Genomic DNA, 25781 nt, shown 5'->3' with positions numbered 1-25781 from the left:
AACTGGAAAATGTACTCAGAGTGCATTCTCTCAGGTTTCTCAGTGTTTAAATACTTTGGGCTGGGAAGCGGCCTCAGGCAGGGAAAGGTGCTCACCACCAAGCCTGACAAGTTGAGTTCAGCTCTCAGAGCCCACACAGCAATGAAAGGGAAGAACTGACCCCAGCAAGCTGTCTCCTGACCTCCATACATGCTGTGGCTTGTGTGTACGTGAAAGAAAAAGGTGCTCAATTAAAATTTAGGAAATATACATACCAACAAAACAGTTGTTTCTCTTCTTCTCAAGTACTTGGCTTATGTTTCTAATACTGCAGAGTGAAAACTTGTTGTTGTTAAGTTTGTCTCCAGACGTTGCCCTTGCATACATGATGTAATTGCCATTTTCTTTTTGTCCTAAGTTCTTAGATTCTCCTGGTGTGCACTCTGTTCCAGAATCATGCTGCCGAACAGAATATGGTGTAAAATTAATAGAAAGTAAAATAGGATTCCCAGTCATCTGCTCATGTGGAATTTTCTCATCAGAAGAAGAGGGGAAGTCGCATACTTTCCTTGAGGAAGGATTTACAACCTGCCTAGGATGGGGAGTTAAGACAACCAGCGGCTGTCAGGGGCCACTGTTGCAGCACAGAGGAAAACTGAAGGTCTAAACATAAGCTATCTTAGAGGTTTAATTAGGGACTAGAACTGAGCATACACTGTCATAAAGATTACTGAAAAGAAGCTTTTAAGGCCGGCAGTAATAATATGGATTACTTAGCATTCATTAAAATAGATGGTAAATTACATGCTAAAATTGGTTCAGGAGGGCAGAAGTAAAATGAAAATGAAACCCAAGAGCAGTGCTAGGGAAGGCAGAGAGTGAGTAACTCAAAGTAGTGGCAGCTTCCTGTGAGTCAACGCTAAAGACAGCTGAGTAAAATGCTGACCAGAGATAGAAACACAAGTTTTACTTTTAAATGAAATTAAGAAAACTCAAGGCACAAGATCAAAACATTGCTTTACAGAATAAATAGAAGACAGGATTCTGTATATGAGCACATGCTTATAAAGCTGGGATAAAACAGCAGCTGCTTTCCTAGCACAAATGCACTAAGATAATAAAGCCAAGGTTTGATAGACGACTTGATGGGAAAGAGAACTTTCCGTGCATGGGAGAGGACCTCTGTGCAAATCTCCAGGACCCACATAAAAACGCCAGGCACAGAACCAGGGAGTTAGCTCAGGGAGTAAAGATGCTTGTCACCAACCCTGACAACTTAAATTTGACACCCAGGACCCAAATGGAAGTACTTGTCCTCTGACGTCCACTCACATGCATACATATGACCATGAACACACACACAGACACAGACAGACACACACACACACACACCACTCTCACACATACAAATACATAAAATGTAATAATAATTTTAAGAAAAAGATTTTTTTTTCTGAGACAAGAGTTTCTCTGTTGGCTTTCCTGGACTCACTCTGTAGACCAGGCTGGCCTCACTCACAGCAATCCACCTGCCTCTGTCTCCGTGCCAACTCCCTCACTGGAATACAGAAACAGATACCAAGAGCTCTGCAGATGACCAGTCTAGCCCAGAAGGCCAGCCTCTAGTTTGGAGAGCCTGTCTCAAGGCACCAGAGCAAAGAGTGACTGACGAAGAGAATCCTGACTTCTGTGTGTACACACAAAGGTGCATACAAGGTGCCTGGACCACACGCACAACACACACCTGAAGGAAGCCTCACACACAATGTCGCCAAGTAATTAAGGTACTCATCACTGGAAGGGGCAAAAGCGTCCGGTACTAGAAATAGAGGCTGTGTTTAACCGAATCTTGGTTGGGATGCCCAACAACCTTACTCTCCACGAACAGACACCACTAGCCACTCTGGTTTACATCTCCTCACCAGAGTTTCTGCTCACTTCTTACTCTTCTTGACACTGGCCTGCTTTGGCCTCCAGCAGCTCCGCGCTATGCACACAGTATTGCCTTGACTTACGCTTTTGCTCCCTACAACCCAATTGGTTTCTGATTAAGTTCAGTACAAACAACAATCTCATCACTCAAATTTAGACACAGAAGGAAACAAGTTCCAGCCTGCACGGCTCCTGGGGTGATCAGAAACTCAGTTGCTATCTTTCAAGGCAGTAAATATTACAGCAGCCAGTTCCACATGCTAAAATACACAAACCTATGCAGATAAAATAAGCATTGTCTCCAACTTGGCAAGGGATGCACCTGCTTAGTCTTATTTATTCAGGAATGGTATAACAGAGCTCACCAATGGTTACACAAGGAGCCTTATAAACAAGGATGTTTACTATTTGCCACTTCAGATACAGGCACAAAACCAGCAAGCAAAGGAATTAAAAAACAAAAACAAAAACAAAAAACAAAAAACCACCACCACCTCTCCAACCAACACACATACACATAAAAAAACTATCTTGACTAGATGCCAAAAAGGACTCAAAGTTCAAATTAAGAGTAAAATTCCACAAATATACTACAGCTTAGATTAAAACAACAACTGCTTTCTAAGTTCATAATATACGATACATCTAATGGGATAAACCCCAGCATTAAAGAGACTGAAGCAGGGAGATTCCGAGTCTGAGGTTAATCTAGGTCACCCAGTGAGAACCTATCCAAGGAGAAAGAGGAAGAAACAGGAAGAGGAAGAGGGTGGCAACAAAGAAAGGATGGGGCAAATATTTAGAGAAAATTTAGAAAAATATTTAAAAACATATTTTTAAAAATCTATCATAATCTTCCAGGCATAATGGTGTACGTCTTTAATCCCAGCACTCAGGAGGCAGAGGCAGGCAGATCTCTGTGAGTTCAAGGCCAGCCTGGTCTACAAAGCAAGTTCAGGACAGCCAAGGCTACACAGAGAAACCCTGTCTTGAAAAACAAACAAAAATCTATCATAATCTACCACCCACAACTACTGACATTTTGGTCGTTTTCCTATGACTATAATTGGCTGTGTCATATCTTAATGTAAGCTTTAAAGTCTGGTATGTACATAATGATGTCCATGTCTTAGCGTACCTGTGCAAGATCAGCACTGAAGAGCTTAAGTTTTAAATGGCTAAAGAGCATTCCACGGTAGCAGTCAAATGCACTGCTGCTCTTGCAGAAGATCTAGGTTCAGTTACCAGTGCCCACATGATAGCTCACAACCATCTATCTGTAAATTCCAGTCCCAAGGACTCTGACACCCTTTGCTCTGTGGACTGAGGCATCCATGTAGTACACAGACAATTCACCTATACACATAAAAATAATATTTTAAAAAAGATTTCAAGGTAAGATAGGCTGAAGCCGGAGAGTCAATACATTTGAAAGGTAAGAGATGACACGGGACATATACTTTGAATTGAATTATGGCAAGGCCTAAGTACACAATGAGGAAGCCTGCGGCGGTCTGAAAGAAAGCAGCCCTCACAGACCTATAGGGAGGAGTGACATCATTAGGAGGTAGAGCCTTGTTGGAGTAGGGGTGGCTTTGGTTTAGTTTGTTTTTTGTTTTTCAAGACAGGGTCTCTCTGTGTAGCCTGGGATGTCCTGGACTCACTTTGTAGGCCAGGTTGGCCTCAAATTCACAGCAATCCACCTGCCTCTGCCTCCGGAGTGCTGGGATTAAAGGTGTGCACCATCATGCTTGGCCAGAGTGGCCTTTTTTTTTTTTTTTTTTTTTTGGTTTTTCGAAGGGTTTCTCTGTGTGGCCTTGGCCATCCTGGACTCACTTTGTAGACCAGGCTGGCCTCGAACTTACAGCGATCCGCCTGCCTCTGCCTCCCGAGCGCTGGGATTAAAGGTGTGCGCCACCACGCCCGGCCTTTTTTTTTTTTTTTTTTTTTTTTTTTTTAAGAGAAATTGCTCAATAAATATTTGGAATAAGAAAAGTGAATATATCCGGGCGTGGTGGTGCACGCCTGTAATCCCAGCACTCGGGCGGCAAAGGCAGGTGGATCGCTGTGAGTCTAAGGCCAGCCTGGTCTACAAAGTGACTCTAGGACAGCCAAAGGCTAACACAAAGAGAACTTGTCTCGAAAAAGAAAGAAAGAAAGAAAGAAGAAAGAAGAAGAAGAAAAGAAAGAAAGAAAGAAAGAAAGGTGAATATAAAGAATAATTTAAGCCATCTGGAGAAAGTAACACATGTGGCACAACGACATAGCAGGAGGGAAGCAGGGAGAAAGAGCTGAGAGAGACTTCAGGGTGGACAGATTTGTGAGTTTATGGTTCCAGCTCATCTTACTATAAATCACAAAGTACTTATTAAGAACCTACCATGGTGGGAATGCAAACTAGTACAGACACTTTGGAAATCTATCTGGTGCTATCTCAGAAAACTGGGAATAAGCTTTCCTCAAGACCCAGCTATTCTACTCCTTGGAATATACCCAGAAGATGCTCCAGCACACAACAAGAACATTTGCTCAACCATGTTCATAGCAGCCTTATTCATAATAGCCAGAACATGGAAACAGCCTAAGTGTCCCTCAGTAGAAGAATGGATAAAGAAACTGTGGTACATTTACACTATGGAATACTACTCAGCTATTAAAAACAAGGAATTCCCGAAATTTGTGGACAAATGGATTGAACTAGAAATGATCATAATGAGTGAGTTGAAACAGAAGCAGAAAGAGTCAAATGGTATATACTCACTTATATCTGGACACTAGCCCAAGGAGAATGTCCCATGAAAGTCTCCACTTACCAGGAAAGTGGGACAGAGGAGAGGATATCCTATTGGGACTCTAGGTGAGAAAAGCATGGGAGAATGGGGAAATAGAAGGATCCAGAGGGTCCAAGAAGAACATTATGATGGGCGGATCTGGGCCCAGGGGGTCCTGCTCAAACTATGGCACCAGCCAAGGACAATACATGCAGTAAACTTCGAACCCCTACCCAGATCTAGCCAATGGACAGGACATTCTTCACAGTTGAGTGGAGAGTGGGGACTGGCTTTCACACGAACTCTGGTGCCTCATATTTGACCACGTCCCCTGGATAGGGAGGCCTGGTGGCACTCAGAGGAAGGATAGCAGGCTACCAAGAAGAGACTTGATACCCTATGAGCATATACAGAGGGAGGAGGTCCCCCTCAGTCACAGTCATAGGGGAGGGGAGTAAGGGGAAAATGGGAGGGAGGGGGGAATGGGAGGATACAAGGGATGGGATAACAGTTGACATGTAATATGAATAAATTAATAAAATATATTTTAAAAAAAGAACATACCATGCATATGTATGACAGAATTAACAACACGCACAAAGGAAGGATATGGTTAGGTATGGCAAGGTCATTAAAAGTAATCTGGTAGGAGAGGAAAAGGTTTAAAAAGCTGACAAGGAGCAAGAACCAAATTATCTAAGCAATACATAAAATACACAATTATGTTAATTTACTAAATGCAATGCACTGGCAGTTAGATAAAGATTAAGATGAGATGTGAAGGGCCTGGGAAGATGTGGCTCAGAGGATAAGGTGCTTGCCACCCAAGTGCACAGATAGCAGTTTAGATCCCCAGAACCCACATCAAAGTTGAACCAGGCGATATGCTGGCAGCTGGACAAATTCCAGGGGTTTATAGGCCAACCAGTCAGACCAGTTTAAAAGGGAAGCTCCAGGTTCAGTGAGATATCCCACCTAAAAAAGGAAAGAAGAGGAGGGGGAAAAAAAAAGGGATGGAGTGCAATAGAGGATGAAACTTAACACTGGCTTCTGGTCTACACACACACACCAACTTGGACCCCACCAGGAATCTGTATTTTGAGTTCCTCAGATGTTTATAAGAACACAACAGACCAGCCAGGTGCTGTGGCACATTCCTTTAACCCCAAACTCTACTTCCTGAAGTAGAAACAGGTGGATCACCATGAGTAGACCAGCCTGGTCTACACAGAGAGTTCCAGAACAGCCAGGTCTACATAGTCTCCAAAAGTAAATTATAGAAAGATAGATAGATAGACAGACAGACAGACAGACAGACAGACAGAGGAGCCAGCCAGGCTCTAAGGCAGGGAAAGGGAATGGAAGGGCATGATGTGCCTCTGGCGAGGCCTGCAATGGAGGGGCTAGAAGCTGTGTTCCAGCACTTGAAATTACAACTTCACCATCAGCCTTCACCCCATGCTCATCTCTGATACTTCAAAAAAATCTTGAAAATAACCTCTTGTTTTCGTTTTCTTTCTTTTTTTTCTTTTGTTTGTTTTTTGAAACAGGGTTTCTCTGTATAGCCTTGGCTACCCTCGACTCACTTTGCAGACCAAGCTGACCTCAAATTCACAGAAACCCACCTGTCTCTGCTTCCCCAAGTGCTGGGATTTAAAGGCGTGCGCCACCATGCCTAGCTAACCTCTCAATTTCTGATGGAGACACAGACTTAGAAGTGCTTTTTAAGAGTTTAAACTACAAGCTCATGAATGTTTTTATTAGTTTATTTATTCTAGTGCTGGATATATGCCATACATGTAGTCTATACTGACCTACACACTCAACACCAACAAATTATTGTTGTTGTTGTTGTTAGTAGTAGTTGTTGTTGTTGTTGTTGTTTTGGAGGGGTTGCTTGCTTTGTTTTGTTGAGACATAGTTTTTTTTGTGTATCCTTGGCTGTCCTGCACTCGCTTTGTAGACCAGGCTGGCCTTGAACTCACAGTGATCCGCCTGCCTCTGCCTCCCTGAGTGCTGGGATTAAAGGTGTGCGCCCAGCTACAAATTATTCTTATAATAACACACATTTCCATGTTCACAAATGATAAGGTTCAAGTAAGATGAATCTAGACCATTTTCAAGTAGAATTTTCCCAGACACATGCTTGATATGCTCCATCAAAAGCAGACAGAATCTTTCACTACTTCCTATTTCTGGGTTGAATTTGTGTTTAGATCACTTTAAAATCATGAGACTGGACCAATTGTTGCAAGATACCGAAAGCAGCTGCTATCAGTATAATCATCACATTGTGATTATATATGAAACCTTTTTTCCTAAAGCATGTAAGGATATTTTAATTCAAACATCGTAACAAAGAAAAAGAAAGTAATACAAAAAGCAAACAAGGCAAAGCTTTGATAATTACTAACTCAGGAGTCAGCAAATGAGCCCATATTACATACAAGTTGCTATTACATAGCCTAAGCTACGAATGGCTCTCCATATTTGAAAAACTGAAAAACAAAGAAGATAGAACATGAAACAAATGTTACCTCCAAACCCTAACAAAAATGTTCAAGTGGGCCCTTCAGAGAAAGCTTGCCAGTTCCTGTTCTAGGGGATGGGAACATGGCCTGCATGCTTTTTTCTTCTGTGTCAGAAACTTACTATAAAAAACTGGAAAATACCAATCTATTTCTACAGTAGAGAAATATATTCAAGTAAATCACAATATTGCTTCAATAGAAACAAAGCCAAAAAGTCATTACACAATTTATGAGATTACTAAAAAGAGACTCATTCAAAATATATTTGAGTGTCTTATCTGATGGTGACTGTTTCAGCACCAGCAAAATAGACAACCTTCTGCATGAATAGGCAGACAAAGCAGACATGGTGCACGCAGATATTCACAGAGCCTGGGAAGCAGGACAGGGGGCCCAGAAACTCAAGACAGCCCAGGCTTTGTGGGACCCTACCTCAAAACTACCCTCCCACAAAGAAGCCAGATAAAATGTTGTGCTTTCCCAAATTTCTCCTTCCTTTCCGAGTACTCAACTGCATCGCTGTGCTTCGGCATATTAACACTAACGTTCATACGCACTTTTACTTGTACTGGAAAATCTCACTAGAAATAAAAGTCACGCTAATCACTTTTTAAATTTTTAATAATTAAGAAGTACTCACTGGAGATCCAAAGTTATGTCCAACTTCATGAGCAAAAGTAATATGAGAGACTTTGGGAGGCACATGAGAGCCATAGTTCTGAACGGTGATAATGCCAGTGTTCAGCGACTTCTTCTTGCCATCTGAATACAACTTGCTTTTCTCACATATTCCTCCAGAGCTTCCTAATTCAGATTTTTTAAAAAGTAAAAAGACTAAATTAGTTATCTATTCCCCTCCAAAAAACAGGTAAGCAGTATATGAAATAATTACACAAAGCTAAAACATTTATATTTTTCAATTTAAAATACAACTGGTACCTAAATGACTCAAATACTCCAAAATTCATTTAAAACAAAATGATAGTAGTCTCTGCAAAGAACCTATAGGACTGAGTACACAATCCTTACACAATCCTTTCATGTTTTTCAGCATCTAAAAGTCATTTTTTTTTTCAGCCATTAACATAGCAAAGCGGCCAGGCGTGGTGGCACACACCTTTAATCACAGTACTCGAGATCACAGTCCACGTTTACACTGAATCAAAGCGTATACCTCTTCATCTTTTAAAGGGAAAACTTGTAAGTTAAATAAAAGTTTAAATACCCTCAGCAGCTTACATTTTAGCATCAGCAATGAGCATTAGCACATGACTACAGTCCTGAGATGCATCATGCATTCTGTTGGTGAAACACCAACTAAGCAACACATGGATTTAAGGAATAGAGAGATGAAAAGCAGAGTGAAAGAGGGTGGGAAGAAAAAAAGGAGGAAAGCAGTATGAAGAATATGAGTATCTGGTTTGCCAGGAGCTCACTGACCTATTCACACAACTCTTCAGGAGCTGTGAAACCTTTAAAAAAACAAAACAAAACAACTAAATCATTATTTTAGAATGTGCCTCGAAATCATTTTCAATTTTTAAAAGGAATTACTTAAAGTAAGCTTAGCAACTTATTTTGTAATCTGTTGATTTAAAAAAAAAAAAAAAAAAGAACTGTGGAGTTAAAGAGAAAAATGACAAACACTTTCACAGCCCAAGGCAGCTACAAGACATTAATAAAAGACAAATAAGAAAATGAACTAGCTGGTCAAACCCTGTCTATCCCTGCACTGACCAGAGTGCACGCTTCTTATGTTTGTCTTACTTTAAGAGATCCCAGCACCTGCCATCCTCTTCATCTCAGGCTCCCAAATGCAGTTACAGGAGCATGTCACCATGCTTATTCTTTCTTTCAATTAATCTTATAAGAACTTTAAAGAAGAAATTCTTTGATTTATGCTCAGATTTTTAATAGAGCATAGCTCAGTGGAAGAGCACTTGCCTGAGATGCAAAAATTCTGGGTCTGGCCCTTAGCATCACAAAAACTAGCTATTAAATAAACAGCTTTTCCTATTTGGTATATATGTACACTGGTTTTTCAAGTCTGGTTTCTCTGTGTAGCCCTGGCTGTCCTGGAACTCACTCTGTTGACCAGGCTGGCCTCAAACTCAGAAATTCACCTGCTTCTGCCTCCTGAGTGCTGGGATTAAAGGTGTGCACCACCAACCACCCAGCTTTTGGTATATATTCTTAAAGATGTATGTGGGAGTGGGTATATGTACATGTATGAGTGCTCACAGAAGCCAAAAGAGGGTGGCAGATGCCCTAGCTCAAAGGTGGTTGTTAGATATCTGATGTGGCATCCTGAGAACCAAACTTGAGTCCTTGAAAGAGCAGTAGGTATTTTTAAACACTGAGCTATGTCTTCTCCTCTTTCTTCCTCCTCCCCGTACCGCCCCCCCCCAATTTGGTATTTTAAAAGACCAATTCAAATGGGTTAAAAAATCTAATTAATTTACTTTTGTTTTGAAAACATTTTAAAAGTCTAATGTTTGAAATTCCTGGTAAAACCTTTAACAGAAGGCAACTGAAAAACCAGAACTTCAAGAACAGCATGATTACAGCCAGGCACAGTAGAGCATGCCTGTAATCACATCACGCAGGAAACTGAAGCAAGAGAATCAAGTTCAAAACTAGTCTGGTTTATAGTAAGACCCGGTTTTGTCCCCATGCCCTCACTCCTCCCCCAGTTGCTTTATTCCTATTAAGTATATGGCAACAATCATAAACCTGAGAAACTGTTACGGTTTTTCAAGCTAAAACCACAATGCACCTCATGGGAAAGGGAAGACTAAGCCAAACGCAGACTGAGCCATAAGCCTTCGCGGTGGCCTCTAGGCACACCTTCTCCTGCACAGAAAACTATAACAGGAACTGATTATGAATATTTAGTGTTTCTGCTCTTTTTCTGAGGGTTAAATCATTCTAGGAACTAGAAATTTAAATCTATGAGTAAACACTCTGTAACAATTATACGCCACACATTAACTTTGAGCAAGTAGTAAATTAATATCCTGCCTCGGTGAAGACTTGTCGTGTGAAACTGGTCCAAAATAAGTCCTGTCAAACTTGAACCAGGCACAGAAGGCTCCACTCTGCACATCTTTAACAGTTAAAGAGAAAAAAGAGTAAATAGGCACATTTAAAAAAAAAAAATTCTGACATTTTCCAGGTGCAGCTAACTCAAGGCAAGATCATATATAAGTTTAAGAATGCTCTCCTTAAATATAGTCTCTGTGATTTATGTATTGCTTACCTTCCTAAATAACTGCTCTGAGTTTTAAGTTTAATGTAATTATAGAAAAATAGCATACACTGGAGCATCATCACATAGGAAAAAATAAGACACTAATTTTATTTCATAAATTATGGTTTTAAATACTGTAACTGGTTTTGATATACCAGAAAAATCAATTTCTGACAGAATGTCTGAGCTGATTCTAACCAAAGCTCAGTAACTACTTTACATGATGGAAGACGTTGCTGCAGTCATCACAGAGAGATAAAACTTGAAAATCAAATACGAGCGAAATGTTTTTTTATTCCAACCAAAAAGCAATTAAGTAACCTCAGCAAACTTCAGCTATGTTCACTTAACTGCTAACACTGAGACAGGCTAATTCAGGACAGAACATACCTGAACAAGCCAGAGAAATGTGTGTTAAAGAGGGTCAGCAAATGAAATGCAACAGGACAAAGGTGAAAGCTAGCCAACTCAGAGACTCTAGCTGTAACCCTGGCACTAATGCTTGGGAGCCATAACAAGGAAGCCCAGGATGAACACCAACTCACGCTCAGCCTGTATTTGCTGAACCCCCTCAAAATAATATTTACTTTGTTACCAAACCATTTCATCAAATGGTAACAGGTTATCTGTTTAACACTGAAGAAAAACTGTACAGTGATAATCTTTCCTGGGTTTTGTTCTTACTTTCTCCCAGATGCTGTCGATCAAACCCCAGGCCTTGTACATTCTAAGCTCTTTCCTGATGGCTCCACTACTGCAACAGCACAATTTTAAGAGAGAATCTCCAAGTCAACCCAGTTCACTGGGTAGATACTGTTTTCTAAAATAGCATTCAACTACAGAAACAGAGTACTTGGCTAGTACACATGATATCCTAATTTCAGCACAAAAGAAAAAGAGATTATTTGAAAAATAACAAAAGACATAAAGACAAGAACCTTACTATTAAGATATTTCAACCCTCACTGATTTTCCTGCATTGCCTGGGTCAGCAAAGAGGACTACAGTTCATAATCTATATACATATTCTGTGATAATTAACCATAACATAATAAAACCTTTTGTACTACCACATTTTTGAATAGTGAAATGACTTCAGAATTGAACCAATTAAATTTAGGGCAAATTATACAATAGGATAAGAATTAGCAAAGATTAATTAGACCAAATAAAAACGAAAGATTAAGAAATATTAACAGACCATAAAACTCAATAAATTGGCTATGAAGTGTTATCTAAAAAGAACAAGATAACAAAAAAACACAATTAAGACTTATAAGCAGGAACATGGAGTCTCAAAGGAAGGAAAGAAAAAAATTATAACATAAATTAATCTGATGTAAAGTAATTTACTAGAACATATTTAAAAAGCAGGTAAGAGCCCAGGGCTCTTAGTGCTACCACTATTCTCAAAGAGCCTCAACAATTACTCCACTGATAATGCTGAGGTATAGCAGAGTGTCTATCTTCTTCTTTTAAGAAAAAAGGACCTTTTCTGACCATGCCCCCTGGATGGGGAGGCCTGGCGGCACTCAGAGGAAGGATAGCAAGTTACCAAGAAGAGACTTGATATTCTAAGAGCATATACAGGGGGAGGAGGTCTCCCTCAATCACAGACATAGGGGAGGGGGAAGAAGGGGGGAAGTGGGAGAGAGGGAAGAATGGGAGGAAACAGGGGAAGGGCTAACAATTGAGATGTAATATGAATAAAATAATAAAATGGAAAAAAAAAAAAAGAAAAAAAAGAAAAAAGGAAATGCAGTCAATAAAATATGACCCTACTGGGAAGCAGGAGCCACTACTCTAGGATAATAAGCAGATTACATATGTAACATCCCTTAAAAAAATGTCTGTCAAACTCAAAATTACTTCAGTTACTGAAGACAAAGCTGCTGGTGTTATTGCAGGACCCTGCATGAAGGCAACCGAGAGAGAGAGAGAGAGAGAGAGAGAGAGACGAGAGAGAGAGAGAGAGAGAGAGAGGAGAGAGGAGAGAGAGAGGAGAGAGAGAGAGGAGAGGAGCGAGGAGAGAGCGAAGAGAGAGGAGAGGTGAGAGAGAGAGAGAGAGAGAAAACTCCTTTCTTTCCTCACTCTGGCCTCTACTCTCTCTGCCTATACTCTTTGTAACAGCTTTGGAAAAAGCCTCCTAAGACCCAGAGTTGGGGATTTAACAGTCAAGTTAAGAGTGCATTTCACCAGGCCTCCCCATCAAGGGGCCGTGGTCAAATATGGGGCTCCAGAGTTCATGTGAAAGTCAGACCCCACTCTCCACTCAACTGTGGAGAATGTCCTGTCCATTGGCAAGATCTGGGTAGGGGTTCGAAGTTTATTGCATGTATTGTCCTTGGCTGGTGCCATAGTTTGAGCAGGACCCCTGGGCCCAGATCCGCCCATCATAATGTTCTTCTTGTAGGCTTCTAGGACCCTCTGGATCCTTCTATTTCCCCATTCTCCCATGCTTCTCTCACCTAGAGTCCCAATAGGATGTCCTCTCCTCTGTCCCCCTTTCCTGATAAGTGAAGACTTTCATGGGACATGCCCCTGGACTAGTATGCAGATATAAGTGAGTATATAGCATTTGACTCTTTCTGCTTCTCAGTTAACTTACTCATTATGATCATTTCTAGTTCAATCCATTTGTCCACAAATTTTGTGAAATCCTTGTTTTTGATAGCTGAGTAGTATTCCATAGTGTAAATGTACCACAGTTTCTTTATCCATTCTTCTACTGAGGGACACTTAGGCTGTTTTCAGGTTCTGGCTATTATGAATAAGGCTGCTATGAGGAAGGATAGCAGGCTACCAAGAAGAGACTTGATACCCTATGAGCATATACAGGGGGAGGAGGTCCTCCTCAGTCACAGTCATAGGGGAGGGGAGTAAGGGGAAAATGGGAGGGAGGGAGGAATGGGAAGATACAACGGATGGGATAACAATTGAGGTGTAATATGAATAAATTAATAAAATATATTTTTAAAAAAGAGTGCCTTTCACCCCTGAAATGAGAGGGAAATGAAGAAAAGAGTTGGAAAAAAAAAAAGGTAGTATTTTCCATTCTGAGTGTTCAATCTTCTCTTTTTGATCATGATAAACGAAGGTAAAATCCTGCTTCACATATATTTTTTTTAATGTCTAACAATAAAAACACAAGGCAAAGGTCCCACTTTTTTACAACCTGAAACTCTACTCAGTGCCATGTTAGCAAAATGAGCAGCATCACCAAGTGATGATCCAGATATCCCGAAATCTAGACATAAAAACTAAGTGCCCCTAAGACCTCAGTTTCATCTAATCATAAAATCATCTGACTTCAGCACAAGACCTTCTAGAATCCAGCCAAGCAGCGCTCTTCAAAACCAGTGTGTGAGGTAGAGGTGGAGGGCTCTCTGTAGCGCCTGCTTCACTTTTCTGTAACTCTAAAATTGTTTTAAAGATTATCTTTTCTTGTTTCGTCCATTTGCCTGCAAAGTTCATGATTTTCTTGTTTTTAATAGCTGAGTAGTACTCCATTGTGTAAATGTACCACAGTTTCTTTGTCTATTCTTCGGTTGAGGGGCATCTAGGTTGTTTCCAGATTCTGGCTATTAGAAATAAAATTGCTATGATCATGGTTGAGCAAATGTCCTTCCTGTATGATGGAGCATCTTTTGGGTATATGCCCAAAAGCGGTATGTCTGGGTCTTCAGGTAGAACTATTCCCAACTTTCTAAGAAAGCGCCAGATTGATTTCCAAAGTGTTTGTACAAGTTTGCACTCCCACCAGCAATGGAGGAGTTTCCCCCTTCTCTCCACATCCTCGCCAGCATGTGCTGTCACTTGAGTTTTTTATCTTAGCCACTCTGGCAGGTCTAAGATGGAATCTCAGAGTCATTTTGATTTAGGAAGTTGTTTCATATGCCAATGAGTTTAAGGCTCTTCTCCATTTTCTCTTCTAAAAGATTTGGTGTACTTGGTATTATGTTGAAGTCTTTAGTCCATCTGGAATTAGGTTTTTGTGCAGGGTTTATATATATATATATATATATATATATATATATATTTGCATTCTGAATGAGGAAACCCAGACCCAGAAAGACCCAGAAAGACACACATGGTATGTACTCACTTATAAATAGATTTTAGCCATTTAGTACAGAATAAATATACTACAATGCATAGACCCAAAGAAGATAAGTAACAAGGAGGACCATGGGAGGATGCTTAAATCTCACTCAGAAGGGAAATAGAATAGACAGAGGTAGTGATTGAAGAGTGAGAACAAGGTAGGAGAAGGAGCACAGAGAGAAGTAAGGGTGGAGATCAGACCTGGGGAGAGCAGGGGCGGGAGCACAGAGGGCCTGCAGAGAAAATGAGGAACTGGGTGAGGGCATCTCTGTGACAAGCTGGAGACCTAAGTCAGAAGAGGCCTCTGGGAGAATATGAGGGGAACTCTAGCTGAGACGCCTAGTAGCAGGGGCCATGAAGACTGAAAAGGACAACCTCTAACCAGACAAGACTCTTAGTGGAGGGAGGGCAACACCAGCCTACCCACAAAAACTTCAGCCCAAAATTTACCCTACCTACAAGATGTGCAGGGATAAAGACAGAACAGATAGAGCAGAGATTAAGGGGCTATCTAACCAGTGCCTGGCCCAACCCAAGACCTATCCCATGGAAGAGCGCCAGCCCCTGACATTATTAACAATACTCTTCTGTGCTTGCAGAGAGGAGCCTAGCAGAGTTGTCCTCTGAGAGGCTCTACCCAGCAGCAGTTCAAAACAGATGCTGAGACACACAGCCTAACATTGGGTGAAGCATATGGCGTCCTGTGGAAAAGAGGGAGGAAGGATAAGAGGACTCAGAGGTGACAGGAGCTCCACAGGAAGACCAACAAAGCCAACAACCATGGCCTAGAGGGGCTTGTGGAGACTGAAGCACCAACCAAGGACAATGCACGGACTGGACACAGGCCCTCTACATAGATGCAACAGACAGGCAGCTCAGGCTTCATGTGGGTCCTCTAATAAAGGGGGTGGCTGTCTCTTACATGGATCTGTTGCCTGCTTTCTTTTTTTTTTTTTTTTTTAAATTACTTCCCCCTTGCCAGGCCACAGAACGAGCTCAGCCCTGATGTGATGATGATGTGATGAGCAAGGGTAGGAGGGGAGGGAGGGCTCCTCTTTTCTGAGGAATAGGGAAAGGGGGATAAGGGAAGATGGAGGGAGGGTAGGACCAGAAGGAGAGGAGGGTAAAGGCTATGATCAGGATGTAAAGTCAACAAGAAATTAAACAGCTATATATGTAAAAGACATGAAGGCATCTAACGACTATGACAGAGTTGGCCAAGCTGCTGTAGTACCCACCCACTCCTTCCTTTTGGAGACACGCTCTTACTGTGCAGTGAAGGCAGCCTTGAACTCACGGCTCTTCCAGGGTTACGGGCATTGTTTTATGAACAATAGTCTGTAAATAAAAGGGCAAACTAATAGCAGATTCCCAGTTTGAAATCATTATCCTGTTTGCTCTGGAGGTTTTTCATGAGCAAGCTTTAGAGACAAAAAATAGTTTCGTGGTTTTCAGTCTCACATGTTAGTGAACATGCAATGTCTTCTGGAAGGCTAAGTTCCTTCGACCATAGGTGGAGCCTATGAACCATAATATTTTTCGTAGGTCCCAGAGGATACAAGCACTGCTAGCTATGGTCCACAGGATGAGAACCATTTACTTACCTGAGACTATCTAGAAAATATGCAAAGAAAATCCAAAGAAATAGCCAAGTGTTTATAATACTCAATAACTAATAGGAAAAGGGAATCACTAATTTTGTGAGAAAAAAATTCTAGCTAATTGAGAGGAAAGGAAAATAAAACCTGAAACATCCTAGGAAGGAGAGAGCTGAACAACCTGTCACACTGCAAGAAGAGGATAACCAACGGACAACAACTAAACAACACCACAGTAGGATAAACAGTCCATGACATAAATTCATACCTTAGTGATACATGAATCAAGTAATTTTACAACATAAAAAAAATCATTAAAAATGGAAATAAGGGTATTTGCTGGTGGCTTCTTTTAAAAGGCAAGAAATATAAAATAAAATAAGACTATAAGAATTTTATATTTATAAGAATATAAAATATACATAATGAATCATAGAATAAACTAAAGAATGAGAAAAATGTGCTTTATACCAGGTAAAGAAAGGTTAATTTTAAAATAAAAATGAGGCATCAGAAGGAGAAATCACTGCTTATGGCTCCAAAGCTTATAGACAACTCACATTCCAAATAGCCATACTCATATCCAAAGAATCTGAGGTCCTTTCTACCCATTTTACAGTGAATAAATCTGTATTTGTCAACAGCTGCCTCAAACCTACTGTAAGGGGAAGGGGACTACCCCTCCCAGCCTTCTCAGTGTTGGACCCCATCGCCATAGGACCATGGACGGTGCCAACAGAGCTGTATGTGGGCCTTTGTTCTGATGCCTAGATGGCCTTTCAGGTAGCACATCTCTGCTGCTAGGTAAAGACCAGAGGAAAACAAATGAACCTATGTTTTCTGTCTTTTTGCCTGTTGCTCCTGTCCAGAGTTTCTTTCTCTCACAGAAAAACAGAAAAGAGGAGTATGTTTTTTGTGGTTTTGTTTTGGTTTTTTTTTTTTTTTCCTTTTGACAAAGCAAAAGCTAATTTCCCCCCTTTGACTTTTAGGCCCTGTTCCAAGGAGTCAGGGAATTTAGCAGCTTTTGCGGGAAAACGTAGGTTTCCCTTTTGTAGTGCCTCACGTACTACTTCTTCCCACAAAACTGTGTCAGCTTCGGGAAACCCCAAAATCAGGGTACTTCCTGTATTTCTTTTTAAATTTTTATTTATTTACCTATTTATTTACTTACTTACTTAGTTCTTTGAGACAGCCCAGGACGGCTTTGAACTTACTGAGATTACAGACGTGCGCACCACACAACCAACTCTTAGATTCGTTTCAAAATAAAAAGCTGGTTCACCGAGTCTGCCATTTGCATTATGCTGCCTCTGGACTTCCTGCAGGTTGCGTGAATTAAAGCCCTGCATAGGCACTGTTTTCTCCTGTACTTGGTAAAAACAATCTTCCCCCCAAACTTCTTTTTTCTTCCAATATTAAGACACTGTTACACCATCTACCTGAAGGGGCTCCGACCCACGCCAGACCGAGGACACCGTCATCAAAGTCGCGGTCCGTGAAGACGTAGGCCAAGCAGTAGTCATCGTGATTCTGCTCTGAGTTCAGCTCCAGGAACTTCTCCACACCAATATTTGGGAAGCGGAAAGGATTTGTAGGGTCCTTTTCATCAGAGGTTGTATTGATCTAAGATCCAAAACAAAATTTAAGTAAGAATCACGGCTAGCTGTTCTCTACCCACACAGACCTGGACGACATTCCCAGGTGGGCTCTAGAGATGCTCTCACTGCACACAGCCTGTACTGGTCACAGAAACCATAAACACACAAACAAAAAGAACAAAAGGAAAGCAGGGCAGAGAAAATGAAATTTATATTACATTTCTAAGCAAGGATCTGCCAGATCCCTGAGCAGAAGCCGTGGAGAGAAGACACAGCACCTCTACAAGTTCTAATAAGGGACGTGCGATTCTCAAACGCAGCGGCCTGAGCTCTATACATGCTGACAAGGATCAAGATGCAAAACCTAATCGCTAGCCAATGACTAGAACATAAAATAACCCGGAGTCTGCCAGATTTTCCTGGTTCTTCTTGCTTAGAAAACAGGTGAGTTAAACTCAGCTAACATCTTGATTGTTTTCTTGGATATACACAAGAATTTTGAATTCTACTTTCAACTCACTTCTCTTAGTGTTCTTTTGTTTTTGTTTTTGTTTTTCGAGTCAGGGTCTCTATGTAGCCTTGGCTGTCCTGGAACTCTCTCTGTAGACTGGACTCCAACTCAAGAAATCCATCTGCCTGCCTCTGCCCCCAAGTCCTGGGATTGTACTGCCCAGCTTCCCTTAGTGTTTTAGGCTGAGTTCCTGCAGACGTTTAACGGACACCTAGCTACTGCTCTCCCCCACAATCTGAGGAACAGTCAACAGCAGACCTTCCCTAAACAGCACTTTCAGTATCAACCCTGCTTCTTCCACAGGTGCCTCCTACCCTCCTAAGCCCCAGAGCCGTTCGCTTTCCCAGGAAATCATTCCACAAGCAGGGACACAGATCTTATGAATATAAAGTTTATATATATGAAAGTAAATATTTTTCTAAAAGGCAAATGTAGTCTATCTGAAAGACTAGCTATAACTGACACAGTGAGAATTACAGATTCCTAGAATCTACACCCTCCAGAAACCAAGAGGCTCAGAGGCAGGATTAAAAACCACTGAGCAATGATCTAGGGCCACACTTCAGAACTTCTGGTTTAAGCATCAATTAACTGTACACATTTGTTTATAATAATTTAATACAAAAATATTCAAAATCAGGCAAGCATGTATTGTAACAACCTATACATAAAGGCATAAAACAGCCTTTTTACCCACTTTATCTGGAAATAATTTCCTGACGTTGCTGTTGTACTAGCTATAACTAAAAACTCCATCTAAATTTTAGCCAGCTCTATTTTAAAAATGGTTAGTTAATATTTAAGTGTTACTGATTTAAACTAAAATTTTGATTTCAGTTATGATCTCCCAAACTGTCATATCCTTACTAATATACACATGTCTCCAGAGTACAATTATTTACTCAATCTACCTTTCACTCGAAGTTGATAGTCACTACTTCCATTATGTTACATTTTATTGCTTTGCCAGTAAATACAATACTTAGACTACTTTTCAAATTTCCTGCACATGTAATTAAGAGTTTCTATTTTGAGTGTCTCTTATGATGCAAGTCACATTGCACCTTGAGATAAACCAATGCAAGATCTAATTGTTCTACCTGTGAAAGGAACCCTTCAGCTGTATTTTTCAATATTTTATATATATATATATATATATATATATATATATATATATATATATATATGCTAAAACTGTCTAGTATATATAGTTCTCATCGACTCATTTGAAGAAAAATAGGAAAATATAAAGAAAACTTAAAGCAAATATTTTTATAAGAGGATAAATATTTTTAAAACTCAGGTAAAATTTTAGAATACTAAAAGATATGCACATATATTAAAATTTCACAATTCTTTACTTAGCATAATTTATCAGAGATTTCATATTTATTTGCATATAAATTACAACAGTAATTTTCCAAAGCAATAAAATGTAACAACAGAAAGTAGTGAATATCTAACAGCTTCCGGGGAGGCAGACTGAGTGGATGACCAGGACTTTGAAGACATGCATCAGTAAAATACATGCCCATTTTTAATATAGCTAAAATTTAAGTTCAGTTTTTAGTTACAGCCATTATAACAGAAATGTCAAGAAACTACAATCGTACTCTGTGGTTCTGTTCAACAGTTTTGAAATGTTACAAATAATGCTTCCACAGAAAAGAATTAGAAGCTTTCCTTCTTGTAGGGCTTCTCAAAACTGACATGTGACATTGTAAGCTGGGAATTTTCAAGATTACAACAATGTGCTTCTCTAAATTCTAATTTTACTTAAGCACTGTATCTATTTTCTCATCTGCCCTAGAATAACAAGTGGGGCACAACCAAAACAACATGCACAAACAAGCCTTAAGAAACTAATAATAAAAAGAGGGAAGTCAAGCCAAGTGCATCAGACAACCTCTACTGTAGTCTAAAGCCCTGTAGATTTGATTCTTGTAGTGGTATCTGTACACGTTCGTGTGGCACATGCATGTTGATGTGAGCATGTTCATGTGGAAGTCAAAGGCCGACACGGTGTCTTCCTCTAATCCTGTGCACTTCATGTTTGAGACATGGATGCTCTCTAGCCTGGGGCCCATTTAACTAGAGACATGGATGCTCTCTAACCTGGGGCTCATTTAACCAGCTGGCAAACCTAGCCAACAACCTTCAGGGATCAGTCTATTTCTGCTCTGAAGACGAAGTAAAAAGCAGGTGTTTTCTTTGTTTGTAAAGTTGGTCCTTACTAATTTTTTAATTTTAAGATATATTTATTTTTATTTTTATGTGTGTGTTGCCTTCGTGTATATAAATGTATCACATGCATGCAGATATCCATGGGGGCCAGAAAACGGAACTGGGTCCTCTGGAACAGGAGCTACAGACAGTTGTGAGCTGCCATGTGAGTGTTGGGAACCAAACCCAAGCCCTCTGGAAGAGTGTGCGTGCTTTTAGCTGTTGAGCCCATCTTCCCAGACCCCTTAATACTTTAAGAAATGTCTTTACTGGAGTTCCTTACTCTTATGCGTTTCACCATGAAGCTGATGTTACGGATTCCGGAGAAGTCTGTAGTCTGGTAAATTGTATCAATTGCCTTAACATGACTGGATATCTAGTGATTAAAAGGAAAAAAAAAGTTTTAGAAATAACATTGAAATATGAAAAAGATTATTAATTCTTCTCTGTAACATCAAGAATTATTTGGCCTAAACACTTAGATTTTAAAATGTATATGCCATATGTTGAACAGAACAGAAAAGATGAGTGAGCTACAGCAGAGAGTGGCTACTCCCCAGGCTCTACCTAATCAATCAACCAATGAATCAATCAGTAAGTGCACCCTTACTTCAGTCCTATTGAAGGCTGCAGCCTGCGGAGTCCCATGCCCCCTCCTTGTCACATGCCTTAATGCCTGGAATGTCTTTATTAGTCCTAAGACCCGCTCTCTACAGAACCCACAGTATGGGCATGCGCTGCCTCCTCAACAGTCCTGCAGCAGCGGCTGCTGCATTAACACAGACTCCAAAGGGTTTGATTACTGTCTACATCCAAGGCCCTGTTTCAGGGGCCAAGAGTGAACTGGTGAATGAAACAGAGAAGGTCCCTATAAGTTAAAAAGGTTTCTTTCTGTAGTGAGGTACACAAGAGGGAGATAATCTGAATATAAAAAGAATACGATTACATCTACTTAAATTCTAAAAGGAAATAAACTTAGTGAAAGAACACAAGAGGTATTTGTTTACTTAGCTGACTCCCAACTAAGCACTGGCTCTAACCCATCTGCACGCAGCCTTCCAACCACATCAACAAAAGAGCACCCTGGCTACCACCTAAGTGGAAACATGTACGTGTGCTTTCAAAACGTGCTGAGAAGGCACAGAAGATGGTCAAGAAGTAGCATTAATGAGAACATTTCAAAAGTAGTCTACACTGACAACTACTCCAAGGAACAGGACGGCAGTGCTGAAGGGTCCATCCTAAACTCACATGCCTGGGTGTGGCAGCTCCCAATGCCTACTCAGTTTTCTCACCGTTTCTGCTCCACTCTCATCCAGTCATTTCTCCAGGTCTGATGACATCGCCTGCTTTACTTTACCTTTAAGTTTCCTATCTCTATCCATCATTACCTTCCTCAAATTCTTCATGACCCCAATCTTTAGTGGCTGTTCCAAGCACTTTCTCTTCACATGCTACTGTGGATATTTAAGAATTCCCATGTGCCTCTCAGCTTACACTGTCTCTCTGCAAGCCTGTTCCCTGCCCTTTGACTATGTTCATTGTTCCCTATTATTCCATTATCCCCAAATCACAGCTTATTGTATTCTTTCTATTCAGTTTATTCCCACCACCAACATGCGACCTTCTCAGGTACAAATCTTTGCACCAAAAATAAATTTTACAAACTTTCTGTAGATGTCTTCAACATAAAAAGACATTTTAAAGAGTACCCTAAAAACATTTCTCCTTTCATAGAGAGCAACAGATACCACTGTACGTGTGGTACAGCAAACCTGCAACCCAGAACACTTAGGAGGCTGAAACACAAGGGTTACCATGGCTTCAAGGGCAGCCTCAGCACAAAGTGAGCTCAAGCCACTCTGTGTTCTCAGAGGGGAAGGCAGGGACAACCAGAAACAGTAAGCACAATAAGACACAAGACAGAAAACATTTGGCTAATTGAAAATGGAACCGTCTTCAAAAGCAAGTTTCATAGTTGTTTGCCATGCATGTCACCGGCCCCAAGTCCAAAATGCTTAACCGCACAAAAAACCAGTAACAAAAGCCTAAGTTTCAATATCACCAGCAACTTTAGGAAATTGTTTCCTTTATCTCTCTTCTGATGGGCAATCCAAAAATCTAAACTGGTCCTTCCATCCCCTCTGCATTTCGTTTACAGACTTCCCTACTGGCTCAACAGAAACAACAATACAATGTAACAAAACAATAGGAAGATTCACAACACGTGAGTAACTTTAAGTACCTGGGCAATCACGGCTTCTCGCGTTCCGTAGTATTTAAAGAACAAGTGATCTGTCTGGATATAGAGTTGGCAAGTATTTCTTTCAGCCAGAGTTGTGCGCTTTTTCCTTAGGAGCTCAGGACCAATACCAGCAGCATGCTCCTCTTGACGTGCCTGTATGTCAAAGGGTCATTTCTGATCATTAGTTTGTCTCACGATTATAGTTTTATAGTTAAGAATACATATATTAGACAATTTCACATCATGTGACTATGCAATACCACAAGAATTTCTAAAGTCAGTAGAAAATGCCTCATACTACAACAGGAGCCAGCGGAAGCTCAGGAGAGAGGAAGGGATGTGAGGGGGAGCTAGTGGCCACCAAAACCTGGAAGTAAAGGACTGCCATGCTCTGGTGTTGTATGGCTCAATAGGGCAACTATGCTCTACTATAGCTAATGACAAATTCCCAAACAAAAAGAGACTGAGAATTTGTAACACAGGGACAGAGAGACAGAGAGAGAGAGGAAGAGAGGGAGGGAGGCAGAGATAGAGAGGTGGAGAGAGAGGGAGAGAGAGAGAGTGCTGAGGACTCTGGTCATCATATACTGTCTGGGTGTGGGTGTGTTGTTACCCATAAATATGCACAAATATGATGTCACTCACATTTTGTAGTATTTAGAATTTACTCACAAATAACACCTTTTTTCCATATAATATTCTCCACATAGATAACTTACTGTTCAAGCAATTTCTTCATCTTTAAACATTTTCAAAGTGTATTTTAAGATATATTCATTTGATGTAAATCAAGTCTTAATAGCCATGCATAGTAATTTACCACATCCTACAGCGTCGTCCTATCAAACTCATCTCCTCTAAGCACTCTCTCTCTCTGGCTCTGCCACTCCAGCTAAAGCTACCATCTGTGCACTCTGAACTTGTTTTCATATTGTAATTTGTGCAAAAATGAAAATGTATTTATTCACCTACATAATTTTTAATGAGTTCCTATTATTCCAAGGATAAAGCTCTCAGTTCTTCATGTGCTCCATGAAATCAGTACTACTCAGCCTCTACTTGCCAACCAAACACCTTCTTTCCCATGCTGCTTCCAGAAAGACTGTAGGACGCAAGCCTCTCTCTAGGGTCTCACTACAGAAGCCTCCTGTGGTCCTCCAGCACACAGCCCACCCGTCTCCCGCCATCCTCTGGACATGGCTCAGTTGTCTCTCTCAATCCGGTTAGTGTCTTCCCTCAGATGCAGACACTGTCAGTTCACCCACGATGGCTCTTCACAGAAGCACACACCTACCTATCTTCCTTATACATGTAAAACTTTACATGTATTATTATTTTTTAAATTTCGGTCCCCAATTCATCACCACCACTCCAACCACTAGAATGTAAGTTTTTGAAAAGGAACCTCATTGTGTCTGCTCTTCACTATATTGTTAGCACTTGAGAGATTTAACAGGAAGTATTTCTTTAACAAATTACCACTACTATTGAATTCAAACACTCAATGGAACCTGATTTAAAATTTAATCCACAACTCCAAATTTACAATCACATTTTATATTTTCCTTCTCCCTTGACAATTCCCTGTCAATTTATACAAACTTTAAATGGTATATTACAGCCCACAAAATGAGGCATCTAACAGTATGACAATGAATATATTAATTTGCTTTACTATAAAAATCATTTTACTCTATTTATCTACATTATAGAGGCTATATCATAAAGATATACAATTTTTGAAAAGGATTTTCAAATGCTACTATAGGTAAAAACGAATTCTACTGGGTTAGTGATGGAGTGCTAGTCTAGCATGAATGAACCCTAAATTCAATCGCCTGTCATGGGGGAAGGGGGAATCAATACAGCCCTAAACAGTACACCAGAGGGAGCATGTCTTTAATACTATTTACCTCAAGATATTCATTTAGGTGGTTTCTGTCCAACTTCAAACTGACTGAAAAGTACTTCGTGTGCACAAATTTGTGTTACGTAGTTCATATTTATAATCATGTTACTTCATACATAGAGGATTTTTCTGCTAATATTAGCTACACTTAAAGCTGTACAAAAAGCTTTTTTTTTAACTTTGGGGGGAAAAGCCTGAAATGTCTCCAATATGAAAATATTTTTGAGTAAAAATTTTAAATTAAGTTATTCTTAAGGAGACTGCCAAGTAGAGGAGTTAACATTAATTGAGTGGTCAAGTTTATTAGTTAGATAATTCAGAATTTCCATATCTCAATTGTGCTTTATTCTTTGTCCAACTATTCTCCAAGACATGACTGAAACCTCTGCCATATGTCTTTCTATTGTTCCTTTTGGTTTAGTCAATGTCAAGTGTACTGTTCTGTGAGAGACAAGGTCTCAAGTAGCAAGGCTGGCCTTAAACTCAAAACGAAGCTGAGGATGACCTTCAAGTTCAGATCTCGCTTGTACTCCCAAGTGCTAGGAATATAGGTATCTGCCAAGTAAGCTACAGCCCAGGACCTGCTTTATATATTTTGAAGTTACAATATAATGCTACAACATGAGAGAACTAAACCTAAAAAATATTTATTTTACTAACGTTTTCTTGCCTAAAGTCAACTTGGTATTAACAAAGAGTGTGTGTGTGTGTGTGTGTGTGTGTGTGTGTGTGTGTATAAAATACTAGTTGGAGTTTGAAATGTTTGTATCTTTTATATTTTTCATTTTAGCCTTTCTAGATTCTTATATTTTAGAAGAAGTTAACTTAGAGATAACCATATGATCCTTAACGTAACAAAATCACATATATGTTTTAACTATTCAGAAAAAATTTAAGAACCTGAGAACACATTCATTAGACTTCAACCTGCCTCAGCCTCCCAATCCTGAGATTACAGCACGCTGCTCACTACCGTGGGCTGTTTCACGTGTACTTAAAATCTGTTATTCTCCTAGAGTGTTTATCTAGCACTGCTTAGAAACTCAAATGGTGTGAAGGTCTGGGGACGTGGTAATCTACCACAGACTGTTTGCCACCAAAATTCTTATAACTTTGGTTGTGAGCCTAGC

At 40.2% G+C, this 25781-nt stretch overlaps 1 protein-coding gene across 2 annotated transcripts in view; it reads right to left on the bottom strand.

Annotated features, from left to right (window-relative positions):
- The window catches only part of Adam10 (ADAM metallopeptidase domain 10), a 102604-nt gene that overhangs the window by 19571 nt on the left and 57252 nt on the right, over positions 1-25781 (bottom strand). For both annotated transcript variants that reach the window (XM_051156753.1, XM_051156754.1), the window contains exons 6-10: positions 22743-22895; positions 20781-20873; positions 17605-17788; positions 7854-8017; positions 255-438 (exon numbers count right to left, since the gene is read on the bottom strand). In XM_051156753.1, the coding sequence (XP_051012710.1) occupies positions 255-438; positions 7854-8017; positions 17605-17788; positions 20781-20873; positions 22743-22895 (778 nt within the window). The remainder of the gene's footprint in view (positions 1-254; positions 439-7853; positions 8018-17604; positions 17789-20780; positions 20874-22742; positions 22896-25781) is intronic.

The sequence above is a fragment of the Acomys russatus genome, chromosome 14 (genome assembly GCF_903995435.1).
Source record: "Acomys russatus chromosome 14, mAcoRus1.1, whole genome shotgun sequence".
Taxonomy (NCBI): domain Eukaryota; kingdom Metazoa; phylum Chordata; class Mammalia; order Rodentia; family Muridae; genus Acomys; species Acomys russatus.
Note: the sequence above shows the minus strand (reverse complement) of the source record. Positions and strands in the feature narration are given on the sequence as shown.